We start from the raw sequence: 20,144 nt of genomic DNA on the forward strand, positions 1-20,144 counted from the left end.
GTCTGGAAGGGCAGCCCCACCTAGAAGAGACCTCTGGCTCCTGGGAGGGCAGTCTATGCCTCACAATTGACTCCAGTTGTCCTCTGTGGGCACACACCACTTAAGCTTAAGTTAGGCTGGTGTTTATTAAACAACCACATGCTCAGAAATTACAAAGGATCAGCCTGAGATATAAATGGGGGGAGGGGTGTCTTTGTTTGGAATATCACAGTATAGCCCAGGCTAGCCTCAAAGTCATGAAAATCCTATTGCTTCAGCTTCCAGATTTCAGGATTACAGGTATGAACCAGGCATCGAGAATGTTCACTGTTAATGAAAAGCATGCATGTAGTTGGTGTACAGGATGCACACATATATGACATGCACACATACAACACACATATGACACACACATACGCTTCAGATTTACTTCAATCCATCAATGCTTCAGATAAACTTCCTCTAAAATGGCTGAGTTAGTCAAGAAGACTCAACCCCTGGGTCTCAATGTCCTCTCAATTAAACAGTAAAAATGAAAACCATTTCTTTCCTTCACTTCAGAGGAGACCTGCTTTGAAACATAAACACGCACTCGCTTGCTACTGAAATTCTGACAGGATAGGTCCCGACTTGCCTTCTGCGCTGAAGCTCTCCAACCTCTGTCAGAGCTATCACTGTGAGTATCTGTGTGGAGCGCAGCTGTCCTCTTGGCGCTCGGCGACCCTGGCTCGGCCAGCATTTCTGTTCTTGCAGCAATAATCTTAGGGAGCGTTCGTTTTACAGGAGGGTTAGCCCTGGCAGAGGGCACTGTCTGGCGTGACCAGCAGAACAGGGAAATGCGATTCATTAGCCACGCCTGGGGAGATAACAATGCCACTGCCTCTTGCTGCCTTTCAATCCGCACATCAGCCTGAGACTAATGCCTTGCCGTTACTCAACAAGCACATTTACAGACAGGAAAAACTGTAATCACCTTTGATTAAGAGACGGCAGATTTCTCCTATATGAGCCGCCAGCCATGGTGACATAGTAATTATTTTGTAACTGACAGGTTAAAACAGCAAATGTAGCAAAAATAACATGGAAGAGAGAAGGGAGGAGAGAAAGGAGAGGGGAAAAGAAAAGAGAACGCAAATAAAAGGTTCAGAGACCACAGTCTGCTCTGCATGCCCTGCCTTCCCCCGAGGGGAGGTGCAGTGGCAGGCAGTCCACAGCACAGATGAGGGACTCCTGAGGTAAACACACCCACACGCTCGGTTCTTGTAAACAGTGGAGACTCTGGTCATGCTTTAACTCATCACTATTGGCCTTTCTTTTCTGCTTCTCTCTCCAAAACTGAGACTGACAGTTGACACAGTGTTAATCTCCTTTATCTTCCTCTGACTACACTCTCTCTCACCTAGCAAATGGCTTCTTTTCATTTACATAAACACTGTTCCAAGCTCTTTTTTAATGTGGATTTAAAAAACACTCCTTTGAAGAAAAACCAGAATGCAGAACAATTATACCCACTCATCACTTGGCCCAGCATGCAATCAGGAACAGAGGTTCCTGCTGTGAGAGCAGAGGCCCTGACAGCAAGCACAGTCCGTCGTTCTGCTACTTCCAAAAGTGAACAGTCCTTCCACACCCGTGGGGCTGCACCCTTTGTGGGAGCAGGCGTGCGTGCTGCCTGCTAGCCACAGTCTGTGCAGACACTGGCACTTAACAGGAAGAACGACTGAGTGTGGAAATGAGCACAGTAGATGCAGGAGTAGAAAGTTCATTCTAAAGATAATATGTACGTAATTAACTTTTTAAAAAACAATGACTTTTTAGGCTTTCCGTAACATTACTGTACTTTCCATCATGAATGTGCTATAAAGCAAAAAAGAATTCACACACATGAAGAGTGCAGTAGGCATAAAACAGCTTCTGGAGAATAAAGAGAAAGAAAACAAGCAAACCAACTCTGGAGCAACTCTAGAGGCTGCAGAGTCAGTTGGGAGGTTGGGAGCACTTGCAGCTCTTACAGAGGACCCATGTTGGGCTCCCAGCACCATACATGGCAGGTCACAACCCCTGGTTGACCCCCTGACACTCATGTGGTGCACAGTCATACACATAAATAAATTTAATGCAAATAATTAATAATAACTTTTAAAAGCATCTTTTAAAAACTGTGACTCAGTACTAACCCAGCAGGCATTGGGGCCTTAGTTCAAACCCCTGCTTGGCCTCTTCCTCCTCCCCAGCACAAAGCCTAGAGTTTCATGGGGGTGGTGAGGTGGAACCAAACACACCTGTTTTATCCAGTCTAGCAAAACTTGAACAATTTTACATTGTCACGTGCTTTGGGACATGATAGCCACCAGGTCAGAAACTAAACTACCCACAGCCCACCTCCAATGTGCTGTTAAATGGACTTAGAGTCAATGACTGCTGAGGGGCTCTAAGTACTATTGTTATCCAGAATCAGTCAAGGCGCCACAATTTCTGCTCTCTACATAGCCAAAGCTCCTCTTTTACTTTGTCCCTTTGTATAGTATACAATCATGAATATCCACACCCCCCCCAAAAAAACTAATCAAATCATTTTCATAGGCTTCCTGTCTTTTTAGAAAAAAATAAAATTATCAGTAATCAAATATGATGCCACTGTGTATACGTGTGCGTGCACACACACACACACACACACACACACACACACACAGACATGCACAAAACTCTTGGTTTAAATGTATTCTAGCAACCTGAACACTGACTGCTATTTGGCTACGAATCTTCCAAACTTGCAGTTTGGCTACAACAAGACTCTAAGCAGAATCAAATTATTGCTCTTTACCTTCAAGGGGAAGAATGTGTAACTCTCCTATTGAGTTAGCTTATTTTGTTATCAGAACAAAATACCTTAGGTTCAATACTTAATGAAAAAGGTGGGTTTCCTTAGCTCATGCTGTTGTAGGCAGAAATCCTCCCTGACTTCATCATGTCAAGAGGGTAGAGACCAGTAGGGAGAACACAGCAGCCAGATCTGATTCTTGCCCCATTCCAAGAGCTAAGGCCACAGTTTCTCCTTTTGCCTTTCTCTGCTGCTCATGCTGGCCCAAACTCAAAATCCTGCCTCAGCCTCCACAGTGCTGGGATTCCCGGCTACATGTAGCAAAGTGTAGCCTTAGCCACAGCTGCATCCATTTTAGGTCATAACGTTAAAGAGTTTCTGAGACTACCACTCCAAGCCCTGAAGTGGAAACGTTCTTTGTAAAGTGGTTCGATGGTGTTTTGCTGGGGCAAACATGTGAAAGAAAGTTTCATTATGAAGTGGACACAGGTGAAAGGCTAAGGCAGACTCATGAAGGAATGTTTAGCTAAGGAGGCACAGGAGAAAGGATGTTCTGCTAAAGCAAGCACATGAAAGGACACGAGGCAAGGAATTCTTCACTAACAACACACATCTATTGGCCTGCCTTACATCGCGTAGCTGAGCTGCATTTTTCGGGGACTCCGTAGAGAGAAATGCACCAAAACACTTCTGGAGGAGTGCTGCCGCTTCTTGTCACTTCTGCAGACTTCAGCCGACTGATTGGCAGAGTGATGTCAGCTGAGAAAGACGAACGTGCTGAGGCGAGATGCATGGAAGACGTGATGCTTAGAGGGTATAAATAGGACGGTGAGGAGAAGCAGCCTGGCTTGCTGACAGAGCTGCTGTGGGTCGAGTCTTCCCTGATCTTTGTTTCCCTAAGGCACAGCTGAGAACTCCTGGTCTCTCCTACTGCCCTGTGCGGAGGTTGAGGCCTGGCTGTCTCTGCTGGGCAGCACCACTGCTGCTGACTCTTGTTTGCTCTCTGGGCTCTAGCGACCCGGACTGTTGCTCCATCTGTCATGTGTCTGTAAGTGACCAAGCTGTCACTGCTAACCTGTGAACTGAACTGCCGATTCCCACAGCATACACAGATGGAGTTGTTCCAAAGAACCTTTCTGAACAGGTCCACCTCCCCCATATCCTCTGATGGGTAGTGGGCTACAAAGGAGGTTAAAGTGTTTAAGAACCATCATTAAAACGACATCTTGAAAATAATTAAAGTTACGCAGCCCTAAGAAGGCACCCACAGAGGATTTACTTTAAAAAATAGGAAGAGCATACAAAGAAAATGAGTTTACAACGCACTGGGGAACGCAGGGAACAGCCAGGTCCAGAAAGGCAGAAAGGCAGAAAGCTAGGAAGACGCTGCTGCTTGGCTGGAGTCATGCGCACTGGAGGTCTTTCCAGCTCTGACCCCACAGAACTGTCAAGGTGCACGGTGGCATCAGTCTCTGGTCCTCTACAATCTCACAAGCCCACAACACAAACCAACACTGCGGTTAAACTGGCATTTGGGGAGCTAACTGGATCTAAGCAGCATTTAAAATGTTTTTTTCATGCAGAAAAAAAATGCATTTGCCAAATAATTAGCTTATATTACCTGGCTAATCACATGACAACATTTTCTGTCAATTGGTGTATGATACTAATTCTTTATCCCATGATTTAAAAACTAGCTATGCTATTATAAACTACACCAATCAAGTACTTCATTAGTGCTGACTATTTAACCTGAACCAAACAGGAAGCTTTTGAATTTTCTATAATATGACAGAACAGATCAGGTTGCTGAATAATTCATTTATTTTGCATACAATTTTCTACATATTACATACCAAAATTTTTAAACTTTAATCAACTGTGCTTCAAAGAGAGAAGAAACATACCCAGAAGCACCCAACTTGCAGCCCCAGTCCTGTCCTGCCACAGTAGCGATGCCTCAACCGCACTGAGCCATCAGCCACAGAACAAACGCAGCTCGGGCCGCTCTGAGCTCTTGTCCACAGCGCTCACTCACTTGGAAAGGAGCTGAAGGAGTACAGTAAACAAGAAGTGTGGCATAGTAACACCGGGGGCACTGGTGCTGCCCTGCCAGCTACACCAAGGCAGAAAACACGAAATGAGGCAGCCTGAGTGACATCTGACCTCTCCTCCTACTAGAACTACACCAGCCTTCTGTCTCCAGCGTCACCTACTGGGGCTCCACCCACAGTTCTCTTGAGCTGCTCCCTGTTCCTTCTCTGCCAACCACCCTGGCCTAACTCAAGCCCCCTAAACAGCCTTTCACCTGCTCTCCCTCTGATCAGCCACAAACAGGAAAAACTTTGCATCTCTCACCCTTCTCCTCACATCTGAAAAGGGACAAGACAGCCTGCACAGACACAAAATCTTCCACTAAGAAAAACACTCATCATGAAACAAAAAGCGAGAAGCTCTGATTCCATGTTCCTCGGGTTGTAAGCAGGGGTGTGTGTGTCCCTGTACTGGGCCGCAGAGTTCAACACATGCTCCACCACAGAGCCACACCCCATGACGTGAATCTCCTCGTTACCCAGGAAGATGCATTTGTTCACCTTCCCTCACAGCACTGATTCTAGGCCCAACTCCAGGGACTACCATTTACTGTCAACGAGGAAGGACACTTTGTCACTATCAGTTCACACTGTCCCATCAGTCACGGTTGTTCTACCACACAGTGGTAGAATTGGCTGATGAGATTTTCATCCACATTCCACATTGTTGTGACAGGAGATCAGTTAGAGGCCACACCTGTAAAAGCTCAGATAACTTCCCCTTTTTTGGAGAGGCAGAGGTGAAGAGACACAATTTTTAGAAACAAAAGACTGATGTGCTTCCCGAACCATCGACATCAGTGTAACAACTGTCCTCAAATGTCTGAAACTTTCTCATTTATATTAAATTTCTGTGATTCTTCAACAGGTTTTAAAACAGGATATGTGATTTTTAATCAAGTATAATATAGATGTGTATAAATGGATTATAAATTTAATTTGGCAGTGTGGGAAAGGTTTATTATTTTAGATGATATTCTGAGATGGTTGATACTTTTGAGTATAATCGTAATTTGAGATAGACTATAAGCCCCTCCCTTTTAGTAGAGCCACTTTAGAAAGGTGACAAGATGGAACTCAGAGACACAGAGCTGACGCAGTCAGCACACAGGACAGTGGGTGGTAGGGACAGGAAGGACCCAAGAATCTTCTGGGGGTTCCTGGGATTCCACACTACACTCTGGTCCAGGAGAAGCAGACAGAACTGGAAATCTGCTTCCATCCAGCTCTGGGGCTTGTGACTGAGCAGTGCAGTGGGCGGAGAGCAGTGCAGTGGGCGCTGAGCAGTGCAGTGGGTGGAGAGCAGTGCAGTGGGCGCTGAGCAGTGCAGTGGGTGGAGAGCAGTGCAGTGGGCGGAGAGCAGTGCAGTGGGCGGAGAGCAGTGCAGTGGGCGGAGAGCAGTGCAGGGGGCGGAGAGCAGTGCAGTGGGCGGAGAGCAGTGCAGGGGGCGGAGAGCAGTGCAGTGGGCGGTGAGCAGTGCAGTGGGTGGAGAGCAGTGCAGTGGGTAGAGAGCAGAGCTGCTGACTTCCTACAGACACTGTCTGTGGACACCAGGGTAGCTCTGGTTACGTCAGTGAATGCTGATTATGACTTTGTAAGTAATCGGTATATCCTCAGAAGTCATCTGCCAGACTGACCTACGTGACAAGATGGAGAGAACAGTGGGAGCAGTACTTGCCTTGTTCTACTCTCTTTTACTAAAACAGCAATTCTGAACCAGAGACCGAGAGGCTCTGTCATGAACCAAATCTCTGGCCTAGGATGTGTCTTTAGAATTTAAAGGAGGAAGGGGAGTATTATGATCAGACTAGATAACTTATGTCCAATTATCATGAAGTGTTATTTTGAAAAATATTTCCCACGTGATACCACATTCCTTCAGATAGGAGACAAGTCTTTTCACTTGTTTTCCTTCCTGCAGTACCAGGGAAGAGTGGAAAGCCTGATGGGTATGCTCTGCTACCTGCTGAACAGACAGACCTTACCCTGGCAGGCTTCACAGGCAGAGGGGTATCTATGGTTAATCTACACACACTTTTGAGTGTTTTCTTAATGATTTTGTTTTTTGCTTTTTGACACTGTGTCTCTCTATGTAGTCCTGGGTCTCTATGCAGCTTAGCTCAAACTCACTGAGACAGATCTTTAGATGACCGCTTGTTGAAAACTTGAGTTTCCCTGCTTTGTCTCAAAGCTGCATGCCCAACACCCAGAACATTACTCAAGGCACGCAGACATCTGAGAAACACCTGCTGAGGCCTGATGCTGTCTTGGAGCTGGTGGTCTTGCCTCTTAACACAAGTGACTCTTAGTACTCTAGCCAGAGTGACATCACTGGTAGGCATCCGACACCACAACAGGTAGAGCCCAAACTGCTTCATCCCTCTGAAATGCAGCTCCTCGCAATATTCGTTACAGAAGCTTCCTGAGAAAGGGCATGTCTTGAAGTGAACAGCAAACCAACCTATTCGGCTCTAACCCACTGGTAAAAGGAACACAGAAAACAGAGGATCACAAGAAGCAGTCCAGAACAGAACCCTCCAGAGCAGTCGTCTTCCCTAAATAAACGCATCTCCCACACTGGGGCAGTCAGACTCCACAGGAAGCCTTCCCGTCCCGTCCAGCAGAAGCAGTAGCTGCCAGTCGTCACAGTGCAATCTGATCCCCTCACACACTGCTCTGCTATTCTACCACAGCTCCACTTACAGAACGGCAAGGTCTGCTGTCCTGTTTGCTCCCCTCGTCTGCTAACTGTTTTCCTGTTTGTTTACTGTGCTGTTTTGAATGTGTCCTCTCCCCATCAGAACATAATAACCGTGAGAACACAGACAATAGGGCTGATCAAAACAAACACATACCCACTGAACTCAATTTAATAGAGATCAAGATGTCAATAAAATTAATCTTCAACTCACAACCTTATTTCTATACAATTCAATTAACATGCTAAGGATCCATACAGGAGCCTAATATGAGGGCAATTAAATAAACCTCAATTAATTTGCTCACATTCTGTATTCAAGCTACTATTGAGGCTGGATGGCCAGCTGTGATCACACATGAAAGGCAGGCGCCAAACATCAGGTGGCGGCAGCAGCACACTGTAGCACAGGCCTCCTTTCTCACTTGTAGAAATCTGACCCATACAAACAGGGTACACAAACAGCTTTACATGTAAAAAGATAGAAATGCTATCATACAAAAAATATATAAACAAAATTATCCCTTAGTAACCAGGTTTTCACATTACTATTTCTATAAAAGGGAAAACAAAACAGAACAACCTGACTGACCAGTACCAGTAAGTGTGGCAAGTTTTCTGTACCAGCCTACATCTAAACAGCCAGCTGCATCTTCAAGATAGACCATGTCTGCTTCTCAGCATCCTTGACATGTACCTTTAGGAGGCCACATGTCCCTCACCAGCATCACCCTGCCTGGTGACTGAAGTTTCCCAATTCCTCCACCTGGAGCCCTCCCAACACTTCCAGCTCATGGCAGCTCACTGAACTGTCTCCTGACAGGCAGCCCGTGCCTCTTCTGCCTACGTTAGACATACTAGCCTCTGTGGCAGCTGTCCTCTCTTCCTGAAGCACACTGAGTGCTGTGTGCTAACCTTGCAGTGCCTCGCTGACTACCGGAAAGTTCAGAATGGCAATCATAGCCGTGCACTCCACTCCCCACTCCGCCCTCCAGCACCACACACTTTATGCCCTGAGGCTGACTTCTTTATTCAGACTTTCATTTGGCTTTATCCCCAGTGCTTTGAACGGTGGCACTCAAACACATGTGCGCAAATGTTTCCCCTTATCAAACAAGTACGTATAGAAATAGGAATGTAGCTGCTTGAGGCTGGCCAGAATGTGACTACAGGAGTTCAAGAGTACCTGAGCTTCGGAGCAAGACCCTACTCCAAAAGTTCCAACTACTGCTGTCCCTTGTTTTTTTTTAAAGGTCAATCCATATATCCGTGTACATAAAAACAAAATGACGCTTTCAAAGCGATGTTTATTTAAATCAAGCCTGTCATCATGATCATCACATACTGGAATATTCTGGGTTTTTGTTTTTTTTTTTCAAAAAAGAACTATCTTTACCAAGTCTTTATTGGAAGTACAAACATCTAAACGGGTCCTTCACACTCACACAAACGGGCTTTTATTTGTCGGCTAACATATTATCTCATCTGGTGGCAGGCTGTGTGGGTTCAGACTACTTCAGAATTCTACTTTAGAATGAACAGGTCTGTTCTGAGCCATTTGAGTCTAAGATCAGCACTGAAGGCTAAACTCTGGACATAAGCTGCTAATAGCTAACCACTGATTACAACCTTCTCTCACCTAGTCCATTCTCTGTTCTGTTTGCGGTTAGCAGAGCAAGCACTTGACAAGAGATGACAATAGTGACATTCTGAGCATATAGTACCTCTCTAAATGCCCACAGTCCCACTGGGCTATGATCACCATGAGCTTCCTAGAGGATCACTGATAAAGCATCTCCTGAGTACATGAAGGGACGGCTGGCTCTAAGGCCATGCACTTGAGTGTCTGCTTTCTCATACTGGGAATATGCTTCAAAGAGAATCTTGCAAAAGAATTTGGAGAAGGGCTTGGGGTCTGCTTGCTTGCTTGCTTGCTTGCTTGCTTGAAGAAGGGTTCTCACATAGCCTAGGTTGGTCTGAAACTCCATTCACAAGTGAAGATGGCACCCTACCTCCTGATCCTATCTCTACCTCCAGAATGCTGGGCTGTGCACCACCACACTTGGTTCTGTGAAGCTAAACATGGATCCTAGGATGCTGTGCACGGCAGGCAAGCACTCTACCAACTGAGCTACACTCCAAGCCCAGAGAAAGTTCATTTTTGGGTTGGTTTGGGTTTTGGCAAAAGACTGAAGACAGATTTAATGAGCGCTGTTTTCCTCTCTCCCTCAGTGCCAGAGTGAGTAAGGAAAGTGTCACTCTGGCACATCGATCCACACTGAAAATAAAGCTAGCACGCTTCCCTTCGTGCACACAGAGCCCGGATCTACTCTGAAACTGTCTGCTGGGCACAAGGTAACTGAAAGGAAACAATCAGCAGGAGTGCAGGACATGGGCATGCTTCATTCCTGGGCGTCTGTGGACAGGTGTGGATGGGTCACGGGTCATGTTCTAGTCACCAACTGGAAATTAACTGTAAACTGCGATGGGCAGCATAAGCAATGCTCTAAGCCTACCCATTTAGGTGTTCTGAGTGTCCTCAGAGCTGCTGATGTTAACAGATTTACACTTCCCCCGTGGGACAGGCTCATGTGCATGATTCTCTGGGACATATTTCCTCTAATATACTTCAACCAAATTGTGCACTAAGTGACTTTGTGGCTTGCATTAGATTTATAAACATCATTACATGTGGGGGTAAGGGCTAGGGGCAGGGAGAAGAGAATGAAAACAAACCACAGGGCAGACACAGCAATAACAGGACCAATACACTCTTTGGTTTGCTATCTCTCCTGAGGGTTGGTCACAGATGGTTTGTAAAAGTTACAAATACTAAACTGTATGAATACACACAGACTATTTTCAAACAAGAAGAAAATCAGAGTAACTTGTTCCTTTATAAAAGCAGGTTATTGATTGGCTCTCAGGGACCACACACATATACTTTCCTTCAAATCCCAATTATTCAGCCAATGCTGCAGAAGTTAATAGAAGCCAGGTGGACTGGGCAGCGGAGCCTGCACAACACAGGGTTATCTTTGCCCATTCTCTTGGGTACCAAGCACTGCACATGAAGACACCTGATTGGTGAGTTTGGTAGCTTACTGCTACAAGGGCTCCATGCTCTGCTCAGATGTGCTCACACTAACATCGGCTTGGGGGCAGGGGGTGTTCAACCTAAGCCAGAGTCACAACACCAGGGACAGCACCATCTTATCTGCTGAGAACACAGACTCAGTGGCCCAGTGGCCCACATTTCCCTCTGCTTTTCCTTAACTGTCCCAAAACCCCTGGCAATGACTTTGGCAGCCTCTTCTGTAATTCTGGGTGATTATTCTTGTCCTAAAATGAAAACACCTACCCCGAAACATGGAAGTTCTGTCCAAGGCACCGTCAGAAGAAATCCTGTGTTAATATCAACTCAGCCAAGCACTCCACAAGGTCACTTATCACCAAGAAGAAGTCCAGTAGTCCTCTTATTTGAAGAAGAAACAAACCACCTAAGAGGTGGTTCACAGTGCAGGTATCTTCATAAGCTCAAAGTATTCTCTTTTTTTTTTTTTTTTTTTTTTTTTTTCGGAGCTGGGGACCGGACCCAGGGCCTTGCACTTGCTAGGCAAGCGCTCTACCACTGAGCTAAATCCCCAACCCCAAGCCAGCGTTCTTAACAGCTGGAGCCACCTCAGCAGGCCCTTGTTTTACTACGTGAAACAACGTTTCCTGTGGTCCAGGCTGGGTTGGAACTTACTGTGTAGCTGAAGATGGCCTTGAGCTTCTCATCCTCCTGCCTGCTGGGATTACAAGAGGGTACCCGTTTTATACAGTTTTGGGGATCAGCCTTAGTATGCGTTCTACCAACCCAGCTCAATGTATTCTCATGTGTGCGTGCGTGCGTGCGTGCGTGCGTGCGTGCGTGCGTGCGTGAATGTGCACATTCTGACTAGGCACAGATCACACAGTACTAAGCGGGTGGCCTATCCTTTATCAGCAGTGCTTGGAGACACGGGTGTCTGAGTCAGGGCTATCGAGACTTGGGTATGGATTTTACATGATGAACAGCTCTAGGACTTATCACATTAGGGTTGCTCACCCTGTAATGGAACAACATCCTTAACATCTTTGCGGACTGAGTCATTTGAGCGAAAGCATTTCAATATCCCTTAAACCTACCTACTAGTAAGCACGTAGTGTACACTGTGAGTACTGGGCAAAAGGCAACATGGGATCTTATCACAGTACTCAGGACACCATGTAGCATAAAGCTGGCCAAAGGTGACTGGAAAGACAGGATTGTGCAGTAAAAAGAGGACAACACTGCAGTCTCTGAAGCCCTAGCTGCTTCCTGGAGGATTTTCAAGGATTAACAAAGGCAGTGAGCAGAGGCACTTCAAGACAGTGTCCCTGGCAGAAGTAAACATTCCCAAAAAAGTCTGTGGGCTTTTTGCTTTTGCTAAACTAAATGGTCTGCGCACTGAGCCTGCAGCCGGCTCTCTGCATATGTTAACACAGTCAATGTGTAATCCTCACTCCATCAATCCATCAGCATCCATCAGCATCCATCGTCACCCTGCAACTTCCAGCTGCACTCCAGCACTGCACCAGCCTTCCCGCTCCACAGACCTCCACTTCCTCCACCCCCTTTCCCAAGGTAACTGCACTACAAGGCTCCTGACACTGTAACGGGTCCATCACTTTCTAATGCAACTCCTTTACGACATCCAACAGGGCAGCCAGAAGTTCTAAGAGACACAGTGCCACCCAGAGGAGACAAGGGGTTCAGCTCAGCTATACCTGATGGTTAATCAACCAGACAGACAAATGGCAGGTGGGGACCTTGAACACAGTTTGAAGTTAATGTCTATGTGCATCATTGTACACACACATGTACATGTATGCACACAGTGATTTCCTCGTCACAGACTAGAAGACAAGTTACAACAGATTTCTTTAAAGATATTGTCTGTTTACTTTATGTATGTGAATACACTGTCGCTGTCTTCAGACACACCAGAAGAGGGCATCAGATCCCATTACAGATGGTTGTGAGCCACCATGTGGTTGCTGGGAATTTAACTCAGGTCCTCTTAACCACTGAGCATCTCTCCAGCCCAACAAGAGATTTTTTAAAACCAAGTCCACGCCAGATTGATGCCTGGCCTGGTTCATCATTAAAAATCTCTTCCAGTGCCAAGAAGCTACATAGCTGCTGTAGGTCATGGCATACAGCAGCCCCTGGATGTTGTGTTAGTCTAAGCTGACTGAGGTTACAAAAATAACACTTCTACACATGAAGTAAAAGTTTTAGCAGCATGTTCCACACACTCAGCCATCACTATCAAGAAATAGCAGAAAACTCAAATTCTTTTCTATTTCTGAAAAGAAAGCTTTAAAAATTGGCTGGCAACTCGTGTTTAAGATCTTGATAACATGCTCTAAATAGTCTTGACTCAAAAAGGGTGGGGGGGAGTCTAAGTGTAGACAAGAAGGGAAACAAATATTTGTCTATACAAGAACAAGTACCTTTCAAATGCTTATGTTGGCACGACTACAGTTTCTAAAGACGTGAGACCAATAAACACAGCTCGAAGCCAGAAGGGCAGGAATGTCCCTGCCCACAGAAGCAGTCAACTGACTACAAACTCAAAGTACTGGGGTGCGGGAGTGACTGGGTGGAACGTGCGGTACAACCGTCCAGCCAGCATCTGCACGGAGTTAGGGGTCGGAGTAACACAGAGATAATCAAGTACACAGAACAGCAGGATGGCTACAGATGCTGGCCATTTCTGACCAGTCTTGAGCATTCTTGGATCCTGGTGTCCATGTGGACATTCTAGGATGCCCTGTGATACCAAGGAATGACCACTTGTTCACTTAGCCGACAGGCAGAAGGTACGGACTACATACCAACTAAGAGTCACTGGTCCAGTGTATGAGTCAGTCAGGTGATGGTGAAAATTTGGTCAACTCGAGACACAGCAAAAGCTTTGCTCTTCTGTTCCAAAAGCCACACTGTAAAGCACTGATAGTGTTTTTAATACCAAAACAAACAACCAAAAAAAAAAACTAACCCACCATTTGGCTTGTTATACTTGGCAATTTACTAGGCAGAATTATATCCAACTAAGAATCTTCTGTTCTGCGCCAGATGAATACAATATTGAGTCTGAAACAGAGAAATAACCAAATAGCTCCATGCTATCATAGTCATCAGAGTGTAGCTTATCAATAATAATAAAATGTGAAACTACTGGGCTGGAGAGACAGTTTAGTGGTTAAGAGCACTGACTGCTCTTCCAGAGGTCCTGAGTTCAAATCCCAGAAACCACATGGTGGCTCACACCCATCTGTAATGGGGTCTGATGTCCTCTTCTGGTGTCTGAAGACAGCAACAGTGCACTCACATACATGAAATAGATAAATCTTAAATAAAAAAAAAAAAAGATGGAAATACTGATTTGGTGTTTCTATTAACCTTACCAAAAGCCAACCATTTTTAAAGTGTGTGTGTCACTGTCATGCCCATAAATATGGCTGCAGGTCCACGCTCTCTCTGGCTCTCAGCATAGCCACAGAGCAGCTGAAGTGCACAACCCAGCCACAGCAGCCCAGGAGCACCGGACAGCAGTGATAGGTGCTTACTGTCCTTCCTCTGCTAGAGCGTAACTGTCAACAGCCCGACTGTAAGGCTGTCCCTTTACAGAAACAAGGGACTTATATTTCTTATGTGAATTCTTACAATGTCCAAGCAGTTTTTAACAGTGTGTGCTAATTTTTGTAGTCCTTAAAAAAAAGGGGGTTGATTCCTTGATAGAAGAAACTACCTAATTATTAGGAGCAGTTTGAGATAAATGAATTATTAAACATACTGTTAAAAGATGGGCTTTATTCCAAGCAGCTAACAATGATTTGAATGTTAGTCCCTCATTTTCATTCACTCATAAACACCACAATGTATGCACACGTTCATTCATTTACACGAAAGTTCAGAACAAAACTGTAATGAAGTACAGTAATTCTTGACTTACTCATTGTGTGCAAACAATTCTCCAACACTATCACTCTGATTCTACTTAATGCATCACTATGGAATTTAAAACCAATTACATAACTGGTGCTGGTGGTCTTCCTCATAAACTTTACTGCTGCTATAAAATGAAGAGAGCCATTGGCTCAGAAAGGGGAACAGTTTGAAAGGACACAATTTACACAGTAACCTCCACTGTGAACAAAGGAGAGGGAGATGGGTCAGAAGTCCATCACGCAGACTAACTTGCTAACTTGTTTATGTCTGAAGAAGTAACGTCTTTTGATTTTAGTCTTTTGAAAGAAGAATGGTGAGGGGGTTTCCACACCTGCACTCTCTGCTCCAGGTTGTCTTCTCTCTTTGCTCCCACCCAACAAACTTTGCTGGTGAATTGTGCAGCATGTGTGGAAGAGCTGCCCCGCCTCCATCCAGAGTCCCCTGTTCTTGTTTTCCAGAACTCTCCTCACATTCTTTGGATATAGGTGAGCTAACCCTCACTTCCTGACTAACATTTGTCTACAGGGCTCTAGAATTTCCGTCTGCTTTAAGAGTGTAACTAACTTTACCTCACACATTTGGGGGGGGGGGGGGGGGCGGGCTGTTCACTTTCACTTTCTAATCCTCATTTACAATGAGCACTGGGCCCCAAAGGTCAGTTTGTGACTCAACAAGCAAGTAACATAAAGGTGTCAGTCAGTGTCTGTGAAAACGTTAGCAGCTCACCGCCCAGTCCTCTAGCATGAAATCAGGCCACGAGAAGTCCCTAGGGACAGAAAAGGGGACTGAGAAATGCTAAAGGACATATGTGAGCCACAGCAGACCAAGAGCAGTAACAAAGACACCAAGAAAGCCACGACAGACACTGAGCTCGGTCTCACAAGAGTCACACGCTACACTTCCCTTCCCATGGCCCCTCGGTGTCTAGAGCTAGGTGGCAAGCAAATGCATCTCATAAATGAGTGATCAAACCACAAAACTCAGAGGGCTCGGAAGCAGGGGTGCACAGAGTCTGAGGAGGAGAGACAGAGCCAGCTCCCACACTCACTGTTCTCTGATCTCCACATCATGGTGTGGCATGTAGGCAAATACAGGCAGAGGTTAGAATTTAAAAGTTACAAAAATACTTATTGACAATAGAAGTGTCAGAAATGGATGGATTCATCCTCCCTATATTAGGCTGTAGAGAGATAAGCCCAAGTGCATGTGTTTAAGAAAGGCACACATGTCAAAAGGGCTGCTCTAACTACAAGAAAACTCTGCAGAGACCTAATTGGAATCCGGGTAGACATGGAGATCGCTGCGATACCAAGATGGCCCTGAGCCAAATCTCTTTTCTGGCTGACCATGCAGGCCGTGTCACTGGACATTAACTTCACATATCATGCAACAAGCCGCCCAGCATCGAGTCCTCTTCCGTCTGCCTAAAGCCAGAGCGGACCTTCTTCTGCACATTTAATTACAACAGAGTATTGGAAAGCAAATCCAAGATGGCAGAAAGCACACCATTGCTACCTTCCTTCCAGTTAACATCTACAGCTTGTCATCATTTTGGAAAGCAACATTTCTAAAGCACAGTGGCTGAGGAAGCTAGACATCATCCAAACTAGCATTCTCCCATAAGCAGGCCTGAACTTCCTCAGGCCTCCCTTGCTAACTGCTAGATGCTACCTGCTGCTCCACCAGGATCCTGGGCGCTTGGCCATGGCCTCCACAACTCAGGTCCACATCTCTAACCAGGTATTCCTGTCCTGAGCTGTGAGGCCTTCTCCTTGTGCCACTACTTGAGATCACTGTCATTCCATCCTTATTGCTGAAGCTCTGAGAATGGAGAGAGCATCCATCCTGAGCTGGCTGAGTCTACACTGCAAAGAGGCCTCCTGCTTCCCAGATGCATGGCCTTAGGCTGCCCCACACCCAATTCCTTCTTCCCAATGCTGTGCCTTCTTTCCAATGTGACCTATCAGATCTCAATTCTGAGGGTCAGAGTGAGTGCACAGAAGTCTCCCTAACAGGACCTCAGCACTGTGTCCCTCTGTCTCACTCACTGAGGGCTATCACGGAACTGCTATTTACCAAAAAAAATAGAACTATGGGGAATTTCAAGTGAGTCTCTGCTCACACTTCATCTTAACTAGGTTTGCAACAGCCAAAGTCAGTGAAAAGAGATTTAGCTGCTGAAGAGGATGTGTCTAAGGTCCTCGTGAGGAAGTCTATTTTCAAACATAACTGGTTCAGACCAATGATGCCTTAAACATAGAAGTGTAAAATCTGTTAAATGCTGTAGACACAAATATTTCTTAGCATACTGTCTTTCCATTGCTTCTTCGATAAATGATACTACAAAAGGTTTTATGAACCCAGGCTTGGTGGCACATCCTTTAATCCCTGAGTTCTAGGACTGCCTGAGCTGCATAGCAAGGACCACACAGAGAAATCTTGGAGGAGGGGAGGTGCTCATTTGTGTGGAGACTCCTCTGTCTTGCTGACTGGAATTATACTCTTTTGTCAAGGTTTATGCATGGCCTTCAGAAAAATAGATATTATGAATCCTGACACAGAGCAACAACCACGTAACAACCAACCTATGTGCAGGAGAGTCTCCAGCAGAGTTAAAAAGCCAGAAGGAAGCACTTGGTGTCTTCAGGGGGAAGTGATAGCAGCATTGGCTACAGGAGTCATGGGGAAGCGGTGTTGTGAGCCTTGTCAGGAAGAGCCCTTGGCTGTTCAGGTGACCTGCAGTGTGGCACTCAGGCTCCTGGTCAGCACCTGGCTGACAATGCACTTCCACTTCCCCAGCCAGCCTCAGCTTCCCCACTTACTGCCCTGGCATTCACCTGCTGCCCCTCTTGCTGCCCTATGAATCCAGTCAGCACTGACCCTCTCCTTCCCAGGCCCTCCGCGTCTGTACTGCCTGCGGCCTGCAGGGCTGGTTGCGTCCACATTATGTCAGTATGCCTTTGCCTCATACGGGAGCTGTCTCTTGCTTTTCCTCTCCTCTTCCCTCCATCTCTCTTTTCTTCCTATTACTGAATTTAAACTTCTCTGCAGATATAACTGCTATATAAAGACTCAAAACACTTTGGTAAAAAGCAAATACTCACTAAACCCCTGTCAAATAAAACTATATATAATTTTTACACAGTTTGAGATTATTTTATTATAGTTATGGTATAGTACAATTATGTTATTGTTTCCATTTCTAAACAAACTTTAATAGCAGCAACATCTCATAGCCTGCTAAAAAGATATTATAAAGATATTATTCCTGGATTTTGCTTTGTCAGAGATAGGTAGAGTGTCAAGTCCTGTCTTCCGGTAGTCTCCTAAAGGGCACAGCGTGCAGAACACATAGGTAGCTTACCTCTTACCTTTGCTGACCTGCTTCCTACACTGGCTCCCAGGGCAGAGGGGCTTAACGGGAAAGACTGAATGAGAGGACCTGCTACAAACATACGCATGCATGCACGCACGCATGTAGAGTGGGCATGCCTATAATCACAGCACTTAGGTCACATGGGCCGGAGAGGATCAAGAGTTCAAGGTCGGAGTTGGGGATTTAGCTCAGTGGTAGAGCACTTGCCTAGCAGGCGCAAGGCCCTGGGTTCGGTCCCCAGCTCCGAAAAACAGGGAAAAAAAAGGAAAAAACGAACAAACAAAAAAAGAATTCAAGGTCATTCTCAGCTGTACAGCGGGTGTGGACCAAAGAAATGACCTTTATCAGGCGCACATACACACTTCTTTTTTTAGTTAAAAGCCCAACTGAAATGAAAACCTGGGGGAGAGGAAGGAAATAAAGGCAGCTCAACAAATTCAAAAGAAGTTACCAAAAGAAAGTCTGAAGCTAGTATTAGGAAGTGTCCTGTTGTCAGTCAATGGCATAGAATGAAGGTGTGTGTGTGTGTGTGTGTGTGTGTGTGTGTGTGTGTGTGTGTCCGCGTGTGTGCACTCGCACAGCAAGCGTGCATCAGATTCCTGGAGGCGGAGCTGCAAGCATCTGTGAAGACCTCCCTGGGCTCTGCTTCTCCACGAGGCTCTCTGAGCTGTGCGTCCAGCCCCGCCTTCGTTTCTACAGAGAATGCGGTTTATGGGCTTTGCTCTAAGACTTTCCAGAGAGAAGGGGTGGGGGGGGAGGAAGCACAGTGCCATGCCAGCTGTTCCAGGTAACCGCGCACAGTGCGGACGTTCTCAGGAACTTGACGTTCCCATGAAGGACATTTAAAAGAACAGTGAAGATTTTGATTCTGTGGAACCTGCGTGTTGTGGACATGGGTAAGCTTTGCTCTTCTTTGGTTTTGTTGTTGAAAGGCTGTTTTTAATTATTTTTAAGAAATTGAATCATAGATGTTGTATCTTATTTTGTTTAAACTGACAATGAACAGTACAAGCTCTGTCCGTCTATGACATTTGTCTGGTTGTTGAGAACAGTGAGGTCACGCAGTAATAAGAAGAGATGTAACTATTATTAACAGTCTGCTAGAGAAGGTGAAGCAACTGGATCAAAGTGCCCGCCTCTCTCCTCTTTGTACAATGCAAGCGAGCCATCTGGCTGGACACACAGAACACTGGCCTTTCTGCAGCAGCACGTGCCCATGTGCCCAGAGCGCCGCTCCATGCAGCCCCTGTGCAGCACACACTCACACACACCGATCCTGACCATCAGCACCCCTGCCACCGTCACCACAGCAAGCCACTCACACAGCATGCCACCAACAGGAGCTACTGCCGCAGAGTAAAGGCCAAGAGTGGGCCATACTCATCCTCCCATAAGTGAGAGCTAATTCCTAAGAGCACCTCCCACAGGACACAGGTGACAATCTGCTCTGCACTTACACACTGTCTTACAGCAAGAGACTTGGGAACCAAAAAGAACAAAACTCCCCTAAGCTAAACTTGCAAAAGCGCACCTGGTCTGATTTTTCTCCTTGAACTTAGGATGTTTCCCCATAAGCACAATGACCGTCTTACCTGCACCGGAGCCTCAGAGTTTCTTTTCATCACAAGTTGACGACATTCAGATAAAAGGCACAAAACTGTGACACACTTGTGTGCACATGGAGGGGTTCTCTAGGTTTTGTTTTGTTTATATTTTTGTTAGTGTGTTTCTTATTTTCTTTTGGGGGGAAGGTTGCAAGGGCAGAGGGCGGAGACTAGTGGGACTGGGGCACTCGATAGGAATAAAGCGTTAAACAGAACAGGAAGTAAAGAAGGACCTAATGCATAGCAGTGTGGGGGTAGGGGACACTCCTGCACCGGAGTTTTAACGACAAAGGCCACGGCTGCTCTTGCAGCAGGGGCAGAACCACTACAACATTAACGGCAGCTTATACACGGTGAACTGTCTAGGAGTTAAGTGCTGTGCCAAGCAAAGTGTGTTCCAAGTGTGAACTCAAGTAGCCCTCACACTCAATGCAGTACTGGAAATCCCCACCTGGAAAGTGAGCAGACTCCTGGCTACAGCTGAGAACTAAGAGCGGGGCTGTAACCATGGTGTGGCTCCAAAGCCTGTGAGTTAATTACTGAATGACCCTC

The 20,144-nt window shown here is 45.9% G+C and overlaps 1 protein-coding gene across 9 annotated transcripts in view; it reads right to left on the reverse strand.

Moving 5' to 3' along the window:
• Med13l (mediator complex subunit 13L) overlaps positions 1-20,144 on the reverse strand; it is a 196,681-nt gene that overhangs the window by 95,361 nt on the left and 81,176 nt on the right. The window contains exon 1 of one of the 9 annotated variants that reach the window (XM_087578970.1): positions 10,953-11,478. The exons of the other annotated variants lie outside the window; for them this stretch is intronic. Within the exon in view, the coding sequence (XP_087435096.1) occupies positions 10,953-10,962 (10 nt within the window). The 5' untranslated portion in view covers positions 10,963-11,478. Of the gene's footprint in view, positions 1-10,952; positions 11,479-20,144 lie in introns of those variants that run through there. 9 annotated transcript variants of the gene reach the window in all.

This window comes from Rattus norvegicus, chromosome 12, assembly GCF_021556685.1.
Source record: "Rattus norvegicus strain SHRSP/BbbUtx chromosome 12, alternate assembly SHRSP_T2T, whole genome shotgun sequence".
Classification (NCBI taxonomy): Eukaryota; Metazoa; Chordata; class Mammalia; order Rodentia; family Muridae; genus Rattus; species Rattus norvegicus.